General features: G+C 40.3%; 1 protein-coding gene across 1 annotated transcript; it reads right to left on the reverse strand.

Moving 5' to 3' along the window:
• Positions 1–17,234: 17,234 nt before the first annotated feature.
• On the reverse strand, positions 17,235–19,014 carry LOC143344971 (1-acyl-sn-glycerol-3-phosphate acyltransferase alpha-like). Its single transcript, XM_076771625.1, has 2 exons — positions 18,624–19,014; positions 17,235–17,598 (listed from the first exon to the last, which is right to left on the reverse strand). The coding sequence occupies exons 1-2, from the start codon at positions 18,806–18,808 to the stop codon at positions 17,235–17,237; spliced, it is 549 nt and encodes a 182-aa protein (XP_076627740.1). The 5' UTR covers positions 18,809–19,014.
• Between the last annotated feature and the right edge of the window lie 399 nt (positions 19,015–19,413).

Genomic DNA, 19,413 nt, shown 5'->3' on the forward strand with positions numbered 1-19,413 from the left:
GTTATCCTCAAAAATATTGATGGAAACCAGGTTTAATTGACTGTTTCAGTGTTGCATTTCATTACTACGTGATCCAAACCAGTAAAAACCCAGGATCCGTTCAACAAGTATGTGCAGAATGCGAAAGTATGAGTGTGATGAGTGAAAAACCCCGGCCTAACCTAGACCTAACATGCGTTATCCTCAAATATATTTATCGAAACCTGGTTTAATCGTCTGTTTCAGTGTGGTACCACATTACTATGTGATCCAAATCAGAAAATAACCCAGGATCAGTTCAACGAGTATGTGAAGTGTGCGAAAGTATGAGTCCGGTGAGGGCAAATCCCCGACCTATCCCAGACCTAACATGCGTTGTCCTCTAAAATATTTATCAAGACCAGGTTTAATTGATTGTTTCAGTGTGGTCCCACATTACTACGTGATCCAAACCAGAAAAAACCCAGGATCCGTTCAACAAGTATGTGAAGAATGCGAAAGTATGAGTCTGATGAGTGAAAATCACAGACCTAACCTAGACCTAACATGCGTTATCCTCTAAAATATTGATCCAAACCAGGTTTAATGGACCGTTTCAGTGTGGTACCACACTACTACGTGATCCAAACCAGAAAAAACCCAGGATCTGTTCAACAAGTATGTGAAAATCACGAAAGTATGAGCCTGATGAGGGCAAATCCCAGACCTATGCAAGACCTAACTTGTGTTGTCCTCTAAGATATTGATGGAAACCATGTTTAATCGACTGTTTCAGTGTTGTACTTCATTACTACGTGATGCAAACCAGAAAAAGCGCAGGATCTAGCCATGAAGTATGAGAAATATGCGAAAGTATGAGCCCGACGAGGGAAAATCCTAGACCTAACCAAACCTAACATGCGTTATCCTCTAAAATATTGATCCAAACCAGGTTTAATTGACTGTTTCAGCGTGGTACCGCATTACTACGTGATACAATCCAGAAACAGCCCAGGATATAGCCATGAAGTATGAGAAATATGCGAAAGTATGAGCCTGATGAGGGCAAATCCTAGACCTAACCCAGACCTAACATGCGTTGTCCTCTAAAATATTTATCAAGACCAGGTTTAATTGATTGTTTCAGTATGGTCCCACATTACTACGTGATCCAAACCAGAAAAAACCCAGGATCGGTTCAACAAGTATGTGAAGAATGCGAAAGTATGAGTCTGATGAGTGAAAATCCCAGGCCTAACCTAGACCTAACATGCGATATCCTCAAAAATATTGATCGAAACCTGGTTTAATCGACTGTTTCAGTGTGGTACCACATTACTATGTGATCCAAACCAGAAAATAACCCAGGATCTGTTCAACGAGTATGTGAAGTGTGCGAAAGTATGAGTCTGATGAGGGCAAATCCCAGACCTATCCCAGACCAAACTTGCGTTATCCTCTAAAATATTTATCAAGACCAGGTTTAATTGATTGTTTCAGTGTGGTCCCACATTACTACGTGATCCAAACCAGAAAAGACCCAGGATCCGTTCAACAAGTATGTGAAGAATGCGAAAGTATGAGTCTGATGAGTGAAAATCCCAGGCCTATCCCAGACCAAACTTGCGTTATGCTCTGAAATATTGATCGAAACCAGGTTTAATCGACTGTTTCAGTGTGGTACCACATTGCTACGTGATCCAAACCAGAAAAAACCCAGGATCAGTTCAACAAGTATGTGAAAAACGCGAAAGTATGAGTCTGATGAGGGATAATCCCAGACCTATCCCAGACCTAACTTGCGTTATCCGCTAAAATAGTGATCGAAACCAGGTTTAATTGACTGTTTTAGTTGTGGTACCACTTTACTACGTGATCCAAAGCAGAAAAAACTCTTGATCAGGTCAACATGCATGTTAAAACTGCGAAAGTATGACTCTGATGAGGGCAAATCCCAGGCCTAACCTAGACCTAACATGCGTTATCCTCAAAAATATTGATCGAAACCTGGTTTAATTGACTGTTTCAGTGTTGTACTTCATTACTACGTGATGCAAACCAGAAAAAACCCAGGATCCGTTCAACAAGTATGTGAAGAATGCGAAGGTATGAGTCTGATGAGTGAAAATCCCAGGCCTAGACCTAACACGCGTTATCCTCAAAAATATTGATCGAAACCTGGTTTAATCGACTGTTTCAGTGTGGTACCACATTACTATGTGATCCAAACCAGAAAATAACCCAGGATCTGTTCTACGAGTATGTGGAGTGTGCGAAAGTATGGGTCTGATGAGGGCAAATCCCAGACCTATCCCAGACCTAACATGCGTTATCCTGTAAAATATTTATCAAGACCAGGTTTAATTGATTGTTTCAGTGTGGTCCCACATTACTACGTGATCCAAACCAGAAAAAACCCAGGATCCGTTCAACAAGTATGTGAAGAATGCGAAAGTATGAGTCTGAAGAGTGAAAATCCCAGACCTAACCTAGACCGAACATACGTTATCCTCTAAAATATTGATCCAAACCAGGTTTAATGGACTGTTTCAGTGTGGTACCACACTACTACGTGATCCAAACCAGAAAAAACCCAGGATCTGTTCAACAAGTATGTGAAAAACGCGAAAGTATGAGCCTGATGAGGGCAAATCCCAGACCTATCTCAGACCAAACTTGCGTTATCCTCCAAAATATTGATCGAAACCAGGTTTAATCGACTGTTTCAGTGTGGTACCACATTGCTACGTGACCCAAACCAGAAAAAACCCAGGATCCGTTCAACAAGTATGTGAAGAACGCGAAAGTATGAGTCTGATGAGTGAAAATCCCAGGCCTAGCCTAGACCTAACATGCGTTATCCTCAAAATTATTAATCGAAACCTGGTTTAATCGACTGTTTGAGTGTGGTACCACATTACTACGTGACCCAAACCAGAAAAAACCCAGGATCCGTTCAACAAGTATGTGAAGAACGCGAAAGTATGAGTCTGATGAGTGAAAATCCCAGGCCTAACCTAGACCTAACATACGTTATCCTCAAAAATATTGATCGAAACCTGGTTTAATCGACTGTTTCAGTGTGGTACCACATTACTACATGACCCAAACCAGAAAAAACCCAGGATCCGTTCAACAAGTATGTGAAGAACGCGAAAGTATGAGTCTGATGAGTGAAAATCCCAGGCCTAACCTAGACCTAACATGCGTTATCCTCAAAATTATTAATCGAAACCTGGTTTAATCGACTGTTTCAGTGTGGTACCACATTACTACGTGACCCAAACCAGAAAAAACCCAGGATCTGTTCAACAAGTATGTGAAAAACGCGAAAGTATGAGCCTGATGAGGGCAAATCCCAGACCTATCCCAGACCAAACTTGCGTTATCCTCTAAAATATTGATCGAAACCAGGTTTAATCGACCGTTTCAGTGTGGTACCACATTGCTACGTGATCCAAACCAGAAAAAACCCAGGATCAGTTCAACAAGTACGTGAAAAACGCGAATGTATGACCCTGATGAGGGCGAATCCCAGACCTATCCCAGATCTAACTTGCGTTATCCTCTAAAATATTGATCGACACCAGGTTTAATTGACTGTTTCAGCGTGGTACCGCATTACTACGTGATACAATCCAGAAACAGCCCAGGATCTAGCCATGAAGTATGAGAAATATGCGAAAGTATGAGCCTGATGAGGGAAAATCCTAGACCTAACCAAACCTAACATGCGTTATCCTCTAAAATATTGATCCAAACCAGGTTTAATGGACTGCTTCAGTGTGGTACCACTTTACTACGTGATGCAAACCAGAAAAAACACAGGATCAGTTCAACAAGTACGTGAAAAACGCGAAAGTATGAGCCTGATGAGGGCGAATCCCAGACCTATCCCAGACCTAACTTGCGTTATCCTCTAAAATATTGATCGAAACCAGGTTTAATTGACTGTTTCAGCGTGGTACCGCATTACTACGTGATACAATCCAGAAACAGCCCAGGATCTAGCCATGAAGTATGAGAAATATGCGAAAGTATGAGCCTGATGAGTGCAAATCCTAGACCTAACCTAGACCTAACATGAATTATTCTCTAAAATATTGATCGAAACCAGGTTTAATTGACTGTTTCAGCGTGGTACCACATTACTACGTGATACAATCCAGAAATAGCCCAGGATCTAGCCATGAAGTATGAGAAATATGCGAAAGTATGAGCCTGATGAGGGCACCCTAGACGTAACCCAGACCTAACATACGTTATCCTCTAAAAAATTTATCAAGACAAGGTTTAATTGAATGTTTCAGTGTGGTACCACATTACTACGTGAACCAAACCGGAAAAAACCCAGGATCCGTTCAACAAGTATGTGAAGAATGCGAAAGTATGAGTCTGATCAGTGAAAATCCCAGGCCTAACCTAGACCTAACATGCGTTATCCTCTAAAATATTGATCGAAACCAGGTTTAATGGACTGTTTCAGTGTGGTACCACATTACTATGTGATCCAAACCAGAAAATAACCCAGGATCTGTTCAACGAGTATGTGAAGTGTGCGAAAGTATGTGTCTGATGAGGGCAAATCCCAGACCTATCCCAGACCTAACTTGCGTTATCCTCAAAAATATTGATCGAAACCAGGTTTAATCGACTGTTTCAGTGTGGTACCACATTACTACGTGATCCAAACCAGAAATAACCCAGGATCAGTTCAACAAGTATGTGAAAAACGCGAAAGTATGAGCCTGATGAGGGCGAATCCCAGACCTATCTCAGACCTAACTTGCGTTATCCTCTAAAATATTGATCGAAACCAGGTTAAATGGACTGTTTCAGCGTGGTACCACATTACTACGTGATACAATCCAGAAATAGCCCAGGATCTAGCCATGAAGTATGAGAAATATGCGAAAGTATGAGCCTGATGAGGGCAAATCCTAGACGTAACCCAGACCTAACATACGTTATCCTCTAAAATATTTATCAAGACCAGGTTTAATTGAATGTTTCAGTGTGGTACCACATTACTACGTGAACCAAACCAGAAAAAACCCAGGATCCGTTCAACAAGTATGTGAAGAATGCGAAGCTGTGAGTCTGATGAGTGAAAATCTCAGGCCTAACCTAGACCTACCATGAATTATTCTCTAAAATATTGATCGAAACCAGGTTTAATGGACTGTTTCAGTGTGGTACCACACTACTACGTGATCCAATGTAGAAAAAACCCTCGATCAGGTCAACATGTATGTTAAAACTGCGAAAGTATGACCCTGATTAGGGCAAATCCCAGACCTATCCCAGACCTAACTTGTGTTGTCCTCTAAAATATTGATCGAAACCAGGTTTAATTGACTGTTTCAGCGTGGTACCACATTACTACGTGATACAATCCAGAAATAGCCCAGGATCTAGCCATCAAGTATGAGAAATATGCGAAAGTATGACCCTGAAGAGGGCAAATCCCAGACTTATCCCAGACCTAACTTGTGTTGTCCTCTAAAATATTGATCGAAACCAGTATGAGCCTGATAAGGGCGAATCCCAGACCTATCTCAGACCTAACTTGCGTTATCCTCTAAAATATTGATCGAAACCAGGTTTAATGGACTGTTTCAGTGTGGTACCACATTACTACGTGATCCAAATCAGAAAAAACCCAGGATCTGTTCAACAAGTATGTGAGAAACGCGAAGGTATGAGCCTGATGAGGGCAAATCCTAGACCTAACCCAGACCTAACATGCGATATCCTCTAAAATATTGATCGAAACCAGGTTTAATGGACTGTTTCAGTGTGGTACCACACTACTACGTGATCCAAACCAGAAAAAACCCAGGATCTGTTCAACAGGTATGTGAAAAACGCGAAAGTATGAGCCTGATGAGGGCAAATCCCAGACCTATCCCAGACCTAACTTCCGTTATCCTCTAAAATATTGATCGAAACCAGGTTTAATTGACTGTTTCAGTGTGGTACCACATTACTACGTGATCCAATCCAGAAATAGCCCAGAATCTAGCCATGAAGTATGAGAAATATGCGAAAGTATGACCCTGATGAGGGCAAATCCCAGACCTATCCCAGACCTAACTTGCGTTGTGCTCTAAAATATTGATCGAAGCGAGTATGAGCCTGATGAGGGCAAATCCCAGACCTATCCCAGACCTAACTTGCGTTATCCTCAATAATATTGATCGAAACCAGGTTTAATCGACAGTTTCAGTGTGGTACCACAATACTACGTGATCCAAACCAGAAGAAAATCCAGGATCTAGCCATGAAGTATGAGAAATATGCGAAAGTATGAGCCTGATGAGGGCAAATCCTAGACGTAACCCAGACCTAACATACGTTATCCTCTAAAATGTTTATCAAGACCAGGTTTAATTGAATGTTTCAGTGTGGTACCACATTATTACGCGAACCAAACCGGAAGAAACCCAGGATCTGTTCAACAAGTATGTGAAGAATGCGAAAGTATGAGTCTGATCAGAGAAAATCCCAGGCCTAACCTAGACCTAGCATGCGTTATCCTCAATAATATTGATCGAAACCAGGTTTAATCGACAGTTTCAGTGTGGTACCACAATACTACGTGATCCAAACCAGAAAAAAATCCAGGATCTGTTCAACGAGTATGTGAAGTGTGCGAAAGTATGAGTCTGATGAGGGCAAATCTCTGACCTATCCCAGACCTAACATGCGTTATCCTCTAAAATATTTATCAAGACCAGGTTTAATTGATTGTTTCAGTGTGGTCCCACATTACTACGTGATCCAAACCAGGAAAAACCCAGGATCCGTTCAACAAGTATGTGAAGAATGCGAAGGTATGAGTCTGATTTGTGAAAATCCCAGGCCTAACCCAGACCTAACACGCGTTATCCTCAAAAATATTGATCGAAACCAGGTTTAATTGACTGTTTCAGTGTGGTACCACATTACTACGTGATCCAAATCAGAAAAAACCCAGGATCTGTTCAACAAGTATGTGAGAAACGCGAAGGTATGAGCCTGATGAGGGCAAATCCTAGACCTAACCCAGACCTAACATGCGATATCCTCTAAAATATTGATCGAAACCAGGTTTAATGGACTGTTTCAGTGTGGTACCACATTACTACGTGAACCAAACCAGAAAAAACACAGGAGCCGTTCAACAAGTATGTGAAGAATGCGAAAGTATGAGTCTGATGAGTGAAAATCCACGGCCTAACCTGGACCTAACATGCGCTATCCTCTAAAATATTGATCGAAACCAGGTTTAATTGACTGTTTCAGCGTGGTACCACATTACTACGTGATACAATCCAGAAATAGCCCAGGATCTAGCCATGAAGTATGAGAAATATGCGAAAGTATGAGCCTGATGAGGGCACCCTACACGTAACCCAGACCTAACATACGTTATCCTCTAAAAAATTTATCAAGACAAGGTTTAATTGAATGTTTCAGTGTGGCACCACATTACTACGTGAACCAAACCGGAAAAAACCCAGGATCCGATCAACAAGTATGTGAAGTATGCGAAAGTATGAGTCTGATGAGCGCAAATCCCAGGCCTAACCCAGACCTAACACGCGTTATCCTCTAAAACATTGATCGAAACCAGGTTTAATGGACTGTTTCAGTGTGGTACCACATTACTACGTGATCCAAACCAGTAAAACCCCAGGATCCGTTCAACAAGTATGTGAAGAATGCGAAAGTATGAGTCTGATGAGTGAAAATCCTCGGCCTAACCTAGACCTAACATGCGTTATCCTCAAAAATATTGATCGAAACCAGGTTTAATGGACAGTTTCAGTGTGGTACCACACTACTACGTGATCCAAACCAGAAAAAAACCCAGGATCTGTTCAACTAGTATGTGAAAAACGCGAAAGTATGAGCCTGATGAGGGCAAATCCCAGACCGATCCCAGACCTAACTTGCGTTATCCTCTAAAATATTGATCGAAACCAGGTTTAATTGACTGTTTCAGCGTGGTACCACGTTACTACGTGATACAATCCTGAAACAGCCCAGGATCTAGCCATGAAGTATGAGAAAGATGCCAAAGTATGAGCCTGACGAGGGCAAATCCTAGACCTAACCCAAACCTAACATGCGTTATCCTCTAAAATATTGATCCAAACAAGGTTTAATGTTCAGCTTCAGTGTGGTACTTCTTTACTACGTGATCCATAGCAGAAAAAACCCTCGATCAGGTCAACATGTATGTTAAAACTGCGAAAGTATGACCCTGATGAAGGCAAATCCCAGACCGATCCCAGACCTAACATGCGTTCTCCTCCAAAATATTGATGGAAACTTGGTTTAATTGACTGTTTCAGTGTTGTACTTCATTACTACGTGATGCAATCCAGAAAAAGCCCAGGATCTAGCCATCAAGTATGAGAAATATGCGAAAGAATGAGCCTGATGAGAGCAAATCCCAGACCTAACCTAGACCTAACATGGATTATTCTCTAAAATATTGATCGAAACCAGGTTTAATTGACTGTTTCAGTGTGGTACCACATTACTACGTGATCCAAACCAGTAAAACCCCAGGATCCGTACAACAAGTATGTGAAGAATGCGAAAGTATGAGTCTGATGAGTGAAAATCCTCGGCCTAACCTAGACCTAACATGCGTTATCCTCTAAAATATTGATCGAAACCAGGTTTAATTGACTGTTTCAGTGTGGCACCACATTACTACGTGATCCAATCCAGAAATAGCCCAGAATCTAGCCATGAAGTATGAGAAATATGCGAAAGTATGACCCTGATGAGGGCAAATCCCAGACCTATCCCAGACCTAACTTGCGTTGTGCTCTAAAATATTGATCGAAACCAGTATGAGCGTGATGAGGGCGAATCCCAGACCTATCTCAGACCTAACTTGCGTTATCCTCTAAAATATTGATCGAAACCAGGTTTAATTGACTGTTTCAGCGTGGTACCACATTACTACGTGATACAATCCAGAAATAGCCCAGGATCTGTTCAACAAGTATGTGAAAAATGCGAAAGTATGATCCTGATGAGGGCAAATCCTAGACCTAACCCAGACCTAACATGCGATATCCTCTAAAATATTGATCGAAACCAGGTTTAATTGACTGTTTCAGCGTGGTACCACGTTACTACGTGATACAATCCTGAAACAGCCCAGGATCTAGCCATCAAGTATGAGAAATATGCGAAAGAATGAGCCTGATGAGAGCAAATCCCAGACCTAACCTAGACCTAACATGGATTATTCTCTAAAATATTGATCGAAACCAGGTTTAATTGACTGTTTCAGTGTGGTACCACATCACTACGTGATCCAAACCATTAAAACCCCAGGATCCGTACAACAAGTATGTGAAGAATGCGAAAGTATGAGTCTGATGAGTGAAAATCCTCGGCCTAACCTAGACCTAACATGCGTTATCCTCAAAAATATTGATCGAAACCAGGTTTAATGGACTGTTTCAGTGTGGTACCACATTACTACGTGATCCAAATCAGAAAAAACCCAGGATCTGTTCAACAAGTATGTGAGAAACGCGAAGGTATGAGCCTGATGAGGGCAAATCCTAGACCTAACCCAGACCTAACATGCTATATCCTCTAAAATATTGATCGAAACCAGTATGAGCCTGATAAGAGCGAATCCCAGACCTATCCCAGACCTAACTTGCGTTATCCTCTAAAATATTGATCGAAACCAGGTTTAAGTGACTGTTTCAGCGTGGTACCACATTACTACGTGATACAATCCAGAAATAGCCCAGGATCTGTTCAACAAGTATGTGAAAAATGCGAAAGTATGATCCTGATGAGGGCAAATCCCAGACCTATCCCAGACCTAACTTGGGTTGTCCTCTAAAATATTGATCGAAACCAGGTTTAATGGACTGTTCCAGTGTGGTACCACATTACTACGTGATGCAATCCAGAAAAAGACCAGGATCTAGCCATCAAGTATGAGAAATATGCGAAAGAATGAGCCTGATGGGAGCAAATGCCAGACCTAACCTAGACCTAACATAAATTATTCTCTAAAATATTGATCGAAACCAGGTTTAATGGACTGTTTCAGTGTGGTACCACACTACTACGTGATCCAAACCAGAAAAAACCCAGGATCTGTTCAACAGGTATGTGAAAAACGCGAAAGTATGAGTCTGATCAGAGAAAATCCCAGGCCTAACCTAGACCTAACATGCGTTATCCTCAATAATATTGATCGAAACCAGGTTTAATCGACAGTTTCAGTGTGGTACCACAATACTACGTGATCCAAACCAGAAAAAAATCCAGGATCTGTTCAACGAGTATGTGAAGTGTGCGAAAGTATGAGTCTGATGAGGGCAAATCTCTGACCTATCCCAGACCTAGCTTGCGTTATCCTCTAAAATATTGATAGAAACCAGGTTTAATTGACTGTTTTATTTGTGGTACCACTTTACTACGTGATCCAAAGCAGAAAAAACCCTCGATCAGGTCAACATGCATGTTAAAATTGCGAAAGTATGACCCTGATGAGGGCAAATCCCAGGCCTAACATGCGTTATCTTCTAAAATATTGAACGAAACCAGGTTTAATGGACTGTTTCAGTGTGGTACCACATTACTACGTGATCCAAACCAGAAAGAACCCAGGATCAGTTCAACAAGTATGTGAAAAACGCGAAAGTATGAGCCTGATGAGGGCAAATCCCAGACCTATCCCAGACCGAACATGCGTTATCCTCTAAAATATTGATCGAAACCAGGTTTAATGGACTGTTTCAGTGTGGTACCACATTACTACGTGATCCAAACAAGAAAAAACCCAGGATCAGTTCAACAAGTATGTGAAAAACGCGAAAGTATGAGCCTGATGAGGGCGAATCCCAGACCTATCTCAGACCTAACTTGCGTTATCCTCTAAAATATTCATCGAAACCAGGTTTAATTGACTGTTTCAGCGTGGTACCACATTACTACGTGATACAATCCAGAAATAGCCCAGGATCTAGCCATCAAGTATGAGAAATATGCGAAAGTATGACCCTGAAGAGGGCAAATCCCAGACCTATCCCAGACCTAACTTGTGTTGTCCTCTAAAATATTGATCGAAACCAGTATGAGCCTGATAAGGGCGAATCCCAGACCTATCTCAGACCTAACTTGCGTTATCCTCTAAAATATTGATCGAAACCAGGTTTAATTGACTGTTTCAGCGTGGTACCACATTACTACGTGATACAATCCAGAAATAGCCCAGGATCTGTTCAACAAGTATGTGAAAAATGCGAAAGTATGATCCTGATGGGGGCAAATCCCAGACCTATCCCAGACCTAACTTGGGTTGTCCTCTAAAATATTGATCGAAACCAGGTTTAATTGACTGTTTCAGTGTGGTACCTCATTACTACGTGATGCAATCCAGAAAAAGACCAGGATCTAGCCATCAAGTATGAGAAATATGCGAAAGAATGAGCCTGATGGGAGTAAATCCCAGACCTAACCTAGACCAAACATGGATTATTCTCTAAAATATTGATCGAAACCAGGTTTAATTGACTGTTTCAGTGTGGTACCACATTACTACGTGATCCAAAGCAGAAAAAACCCTCGATCAGGTCAACATGCATGTTAAAACTGCGAAAGTATGACCCTGATGAGGGCAAATCCCAGGCCAAACCTATACCTAACATGCGTTATCTTCTAAAATATTGAGCGAAACCAGGTTTAATGGACTGTTTCAGTGTGGTACCACATTACTACGTGAACCAAACCAGAAAAAACCCAGGATCAGTTCAAGAAGTATGTGAAAAACGCGAAGGTATGAGCCTGATAAAGGCGAATCCCAGACCTATCCCAGACCTAACTTGCGTTATCCTCTAAAATATTGATCGAAACCAGGTTTAATTGACTGTTTCAGCGTGGTATCACGTTACTACGTGATACAATCCTGAAACAGCGCAGGATCTAGCCATGAAGTATGAGAAATATGCGAAAGTATGAGCCTGACGAGGGCAAATCCTAGACCTAACCCAAACTTAACATGCGTTATCCTCTAAAATATTGATCCAAACCAGGTTTAATGGACAGCATCAGTGTGATACCACTTTACTACGTGATCCAAAGCAGAAAAAACCCTCGATCAGGTCAACATGTATGTTAAAACTGCGAAAGTATGACCCTGATGAGGGCAAATCCCAGGCCTAACCTAGACCTAGCATGCGTTGTCCTCTAAAATATTGATGGAAACTTGGTTTAATTGACTGTTTCAGTGTTGTACTTCATTACTACGTGATGCAATCCAGAAAAAGCCCATGATCTAGCCATCAAGTATGAGAAATATGCGAAAGAATGAGCCTGATGAGAGCAAATCCCAGACCTAACCTAGACCTAACATGGATTATTCTCTAAGATATTGATCGAAACCAGGTTTAATTGACTGTTTCAGTGTGGTACCACATTACTACGTGATCCAAACCAGTAAAACCCCAGGATCCGTTCAACAAGTATGAGAAGAATGCGAAAGTATGAGTCTGATGAGTGAAAATCCTCGGCCTAACCTAGACCTAACATGCGTTATCCTCAAAAATATTGATCGAAACCAGGTTTAATGGACAGTTTCAGTGTGGTACCACACTACTACGTGATCCAAACCAGAAAAAAACCCAGGATCTGTTCAACTAGTATGTGAAAAACGCGAAAGTATGAGCCTGATGAGGGCAAATCCCAGACCGATCCCAGACCTAACTTGCGTTATCCTCTAAAATATTGATCGAAACCAGGTTTAATTGACTGTTTCAGCGTGGTACCACGTTACTACGTGATACAATCCTGAAACAGCCCAGGATCTAGCCATGAAGTATGAGAAATATGCCAAAGTATGAGCCTGACGAGGGCAAATCCTAGACCTAACCCAAACCTAACATGCGTTATCCTCTAAAATATTGATCCAAACCAGGTTTAATCGACTGTTTCAGTGTGGTACCACACTACTACGTGACCCAAACCAGAAAAATCCCAGTATCTGTTCAACAAGTATGTGAAAAACGCGAAAGTATGAGCCTGATGAGGGCAAATCCCAGACCTATCCCAGACCTAACTTACGTTATCCTCAAAAATATTGATCGAAACCTGGTTTAATCGACTGTTTCAGTGTGGTACCACATTACTAAGTGATCCAAACCAGACAAAACCCAGGATCCGTTCAACAAGTATGTGAAGAATGCGACAGTATGAGTCTGATTAGTGAAAATCCCAGACCTAACCTAGACCTAACATGCGTTATTCTCTAAAATGTTGGTCGAAACCAGGTTTAATTGACTGTTTCAGTGTGGTCCCACATTACTACGTGATCCAAACCAGAAAAAACCCAGGATCCGTTCAACAAGTATGTGAAGAATGCGAAAGTATGAGTCTGATGAGTGAAAATGCCAGGCCTAACCTAGACCTAACATGCGTTATCCTCAAAAATATTGATCGAAACCTGGTTTAATCGACTGTTTCAGTGTGGTACCACATTACTATGTGATCCAAACCAGAAAATAACCCAAGATCTGTTCAACGAGTATGTGAAGTGTGCGAAAGTATGAGTCTGATGAGGTCAAATCCCAGACCAATACCAGACTTAACTTGCGTTATCCTCGAAAATATTGATCGAAACAAGGTTTAATGGACTGTTTCAGTGTGGTACCACATTACTACGTGATCCAAACCTGAAAAAACCCAGGTTCAGTTCAACAAGTATGAGAAGAATGCGAAAGTATGAGTCTGATGAGTGAAAATCCCAGGGCAAACCAAGACCTAACATGCGTTATCCTCTAAAATACTGGTCGAAACCAGGTTTAATTGACTGTTTCAGTGTTGTACTTCATTACTACGTGATCCAATCCAGAAATAGCCCAGGATCTAGCCATGAAGTATGAGAAATATGCGAAAGTATGAGCCTGACGAGGGCAAATCCTAGACCTAACCCAGACCTAACATGCGTTATCCTCTAAAATATTTATCAAGACCAGGTTTAATTGATTGTGTCAGTGTGGTCCCACATTACTACGTGATCCAAACCAGAAAAAAACCCCAAAACCATTCAACAAGTATGTGAAGAATGCGAAAGTATGAGTCTGATGAGTGAAAATCCCAGGGCTAACCTAGACCTAACATGCGTTATCCTCTAAAATATTGATCCAAACCAGGTTTAACGGACTGTTTCAGTGTGGTACCACATTACTACGTGATCCAAACCAGAAAAAACCCAGGATCCGTCCAACAAGTATGTGAAGAATGCGAAAGTATGAGTCTGATGAGTGAAAATCCCAGACCTAACCTAGACCTAACATGCGTTATCCTCCAAAATATTGATCCATACCAGGTTTAATGGACTGTTTCAGTGTAGTACCACATTACTATGTGATCCAAACCTGAAAATAACCCAGGATCTGTTCAACGAGTATGTGAAGTGTGCGAAAGTATGAGTATGATGAGGTCAAATCCCAGACCAATCCCAGACTTAACTTGCGTTATCCTCTAAGATATTGATCGAAACCAGGTTTAGTCGATTGTTTCAGTGTGGTACCACATTACTACGTGATCCAAACCAGAAAATAACCCAAGATCTGTTCAACGAGTATGTGAAGTGTGCGAAAGTATGAGTCTGATGAGGTCAAATCCCAGACCAATACCAGACTTAACTTGCGTTATCCTCTAAAATATTGATCGAAACAAGGTTTAATGGACTGTTTCAGTGTGGTACCACATTACTACGTGATCCAAACCTGAAAAAACCCAGGTTTAGTTCAACAAGTATGAGAAGAATGCGAAAGTATGAGTCTGATGAGTGAAAATCCCAGGGCTAACCTAGACCTAACATGCGTTATCCTCTAAAATATTGATCCAAAGCAGGTTTAATGGACTGTTTCAGTGTGGTACCACACTACTACGTGATACAAACCAGAAAAAACCAAGGATCTGTTCAACAAGTATGTGAAAAACGCGAAAGTATGAGCCTGATGAGGGCGAATCCCAGACCAATGCCAGACCTAACTTGCGATATCCTCTAAAATATTGATCGAAACCAGGTTTAATTGACTGTTTTATTGTGGTACCACTCTACTACGTGATCCAAATCAGAAAAAACCCAGGATCCGTTCAACAAGTATGTGAAGAATGCGATAGTATGAGTCTGATGAGTGAAAATCCCAGGCCTAACCTAGACCTAACATGCGTTATCCTCAAAAATATTGATCGAAACCTGGTTTAATCGACTGTTTCAGTGTGGTACCACATTACTATGTGATCCAAACCAGAAAATAACCCAAGATCTGTTCAACGAGTATGTGAAGTGTGCGAAAGTATGAGTCTGATGAGGTCAAATCCCAGACCAATACCAGACTTAACTTGCGTTATCCTCTAAAATATTGATCGAAACAAGGTTTAATGGACTGTTTCAGTGTGGTACCACATTACTACGTGATCCAAACCTGAAAAAACCCAGGTTTAGTTCAACAAGTATGAGAAGAATGCGAAAGTATGAGTCTGATGAGTGAAAATCCCAGGGCTAACCTAGACCTAACATGCGTTATCCTCTAAAATACTGGTCGAAACCAGGTTTAATTGACTGTTTCAGTGTTCTACTTCATTACTACGTGATCCAATCCAGAAATAGCTCAGGATCTAGCCATGAAGTATGAGAAATATGCGAAAGTATGAGCCTGACGAGGGCAAACCTAGACCTAACCCAGACCTAACATGCGTTATCCTCTAAAATATTTATCAAGACCAGGTTTAATTGATTGTTTCAGTGTGGTCCCACATTACTACGTGATCCAAACCAGAAAAAACCCCCAAAACCATTCAACAAGTATGTGAAGAATGCGAAAGTATGAGTCTGATGAGGGCAAATCCCAGACCTATCCCAGACCTAACATGCGTTGTCCTCTAAGATATTCATGGAAACCAGGTTCAATTCACTGTTTCAGTGTGGTCCCACATTACTACGTGATCCAATCCAGAAAAAGCCCAGGATCTAGCCGTCAAGTATGAGTAATATGCGAAAGAATGAGCCTGATGAGAGTAAATCCCAGACCTAACCTAGACCTCACATGAATTATTCTCTATAATATTGATCGACCATGAATTATTCTCTATAATATTGATACCAGGTGTAATTGACTGTTTCAGTGTGGTCCCACATTACTACGTGATCTAAACGAGAAAAAACCCAGGATCCGTTCAACAAGTATGTGAAGAATGCGATAGTATGAGTCTGATGAGTGAAAATCCCAGGCCTAACCTAGACCTCAACATGCGTTATCCTGAATAATATTGATCGAAACCAGGTTTAATCGACTGTTTCAGTGTGGTACCACATTACTACGTGATCCAAAGCAGAAAAAAACCCAGGATCTGATCAACGAGTATGTGAAGTGTGCGAAAGTATAAGTCTGATGAGGGCTAATCCCAGACCTATCCCAGACCTAACATGCGTTATCCTCAAAAATATTGATCGAAACCTGGTTTAATCGACTGTTTCAGTGTGGTACCACATTACTAAGTGATCCAAACCAGACAAAACCCAGGATCCGTTCGACAAGTATGTGAAGTATGCGAAAGTATGAGTCTGATTAGTGAAAATCCCAGACCTAACCTAGACCTAACATGCGTTATTCTCTAAAATGTTGGTCGAAACCAGGTTTAATTGACTGTTTCAGTGTGGTCCCACATTACTACGTGATCCAAACCAGAAAAAACCCAGGATCCGTTCAACAAGTATGTGAAGAATGCGAAAGTATGAGTCTGATGAGTGAAAATCCCAGGCCTAACCTAGACCTAACATGCGTTATCCTCAAAAATATTGATCGAAACCTGGTTTAATCGACTGTTTCAGTGTGGTACCACATTACTATGTGATCCAAACCAGAAAATAACCCAAGATCTGTTCAACGAGTATGTGAAGTGTGCGAAAGTATGAGTCTGATGAGGTCAAATTCCAGACCAATACCAGACTTAACTTGCGTTATCCTCGAAAATATTGATCGAAACAAGGTTTAATGGACTGTTTCAGTGTGGTACCACATTACTATGTGATCCAAACCAGAGAATAACCCAGGATCTGTTCAACGAGTATGTGAAGGGTGCGAAAGTATGAGTCTGACGAGGTCAAATCCCAGACCTATCCCAGACCTAACTTGCGTTATCCTCTAAAATATTGATCGAAACCAGGTTTAATGGACTGTTTCAGAGTGGCACCACTTTACTACGTGATCCAAAGCTGGAAAAACCCTCGATCAGGCCAACATGTATGTTAAAACTGCCAAGTAAAAATTAAATATTACCTTTTTATCTTTAATATGGTTTGTGGCAGTATTGATACAATGATGAGATTTCTCTGAATTCATTCTATCTATAAATATCAATCCACAAAGCCAAGCAGCCAGCCCAAAAGGCCACGCATAAAAAAGCTCTTTTTTCCCTACAACTGTGCACTTGTCCATTACTGGCCATATTTGAAACATTCCCATTATATCTAAAGAACTCTGATGATTTGCTACTATTATACATGCTCTGTCTTGTTCTAAATGTTCCCTCCCCCTGAGTTCCCAACGGACTCCCAAGAAGTTAGTAAAACAGGAACACATAGACGAGGCTAATCTAAAAGTATATTTTGTACAATACTTTTAATAAAAATTAAATAGTTTGCCAGTATAATAAAAACAAAGTCTATCATATTATTCTCAAAATTATTGACAAATGGTAGTTTAATATTAAATTTACAAATCACAAAAGTGCTTATGAAAGCTACATGTTATTTTCATATAAAACCAATATACTAGTGATATTTTCTTTTCTTTTTTAACAGCAGAAGATTGCAAAACATTGTGTTAAGGGCTCAGATTATTAAACAATAAAAAAATTCCTGGGTGAACATTGCACTGTTCATCACCTTAGAAAAATAATATTTATTACAATAATTATTAATTGTACCAAAAAACAGTTACTTGTACCTATTTTTTATCGTTTTTCTTATACAATCTATCTTACATACTTCAATCATTTACGATCAAATATTGCCTCAAAAACAACGTAAAAATATTCCCGCCTAATTGACGAGTATATTCCCGCCTAATTTAAAAATTGTGAAGAATTGACATGAATTTAAGAAAAGAGCTCTTAAACGTATTCTTCTATAAATAAAGTAGCTACGAGTGAATTGACTGACACAATTAGAATATCTCTGATCGAAAAATTTTTATTATTATCGCGTGAATGTGAACCATCGTCATGCCATTGACACGTAAATTGAATGTTCGATAATTAAAAATTAAACGAAAATTTTTGTATCGTTGTAATCATTGGCGTCAAGATAAAATTTAAACAAAAGTGGTTGATTTTATAATTTACACAAATTCGTAATTCAAACGTCACGTGCGTGACATTTGCAGGGTGCATGGTGAAAGTTATTCAAACTACCCCTACTAGCACTTTAACCACTACCATTGTATTGGAATTGCTGTTACAATACTACACCACCATCGTTCAATAAATTTGTCCGATAACGTGTTGTCTGCATAGACGAATAATAAATGATGAAACAGTAGATCAACAAGCAAAACCGAGCGTAGATGTACACAAAAACAATAAATCTTGTGTTTACGAAATTCATTATAATTACTAACATAAAATTTTTTACGTTCCATGGACGTAACAGCATAATCGGGAGCAGGGTGATTGAAGTAACCATTACACATCCATAGTAAATGAGGAACTTGAAGTAGTAACGAAATGCCCTGTTCATTTCATATAAGAACGGTAACACAAGAATAAAACCGACAAGGATCACTTCGAAACACGACGGTGCCATCTTTTATAGCGACAGAGGGTAGATACAACGCGTAAACTTATCGATATGTACTGCACAATTAGCCCAACTAGTTTTACACTTATTTAAATGACTTTATCAGGGTTGTTAGGAAAAAATTGACCGCAGCCTTCCCGCTCGTTCCCCACCCCCGTAATTGTCAATGGACTCTTTATTCCCCTACATTTCTCCCCATGACTTCGTATACTCCCTACTTTTACTAGAGAGTACTGGAAAGGGAATCGGCGGCCGATTTGGCGTCACGCAATGGGCCATGCCCATTAGATAAATAAGATATTGACACCAAGTAACGCTTACGTTTTTTTGATTTTTTATTCTATGTAACATTAATTGAGTCAATGGGGCAAGGTTCATTAAGTATCTATTCAATAAATGAGGACATGTGATAAATAATAAACAGAACAGAAGTTTTACTATTATTGTTATATGTGTTGCAAGACTTTCTTATCAATTAATACATTACACGAATGTACTATGTTTTCGAAAGAAATTATCTCTAAAAAAAAAAATATGTTTTATCATATTAATGATATGTTTTTTTATCCACTGTACATAATTCACTCTTCTACTTTACTTCTATATGACTT

Source organism: Colletes latitarsis, chromosome 8 (assembly GCF_051014445.1).
Source record: "Colletes latitarsis isolate SP2378_abdomen chromosome 8, iyColLati1, whole genome shotgun sequence".
Taxonomy (NCBI): domain Eukaryota; kingdom Metazoa; phylum Arthropoda; class Insecta; order Hymenoptera; family Colletidae; genus Colletes; species Colletes latitarsis.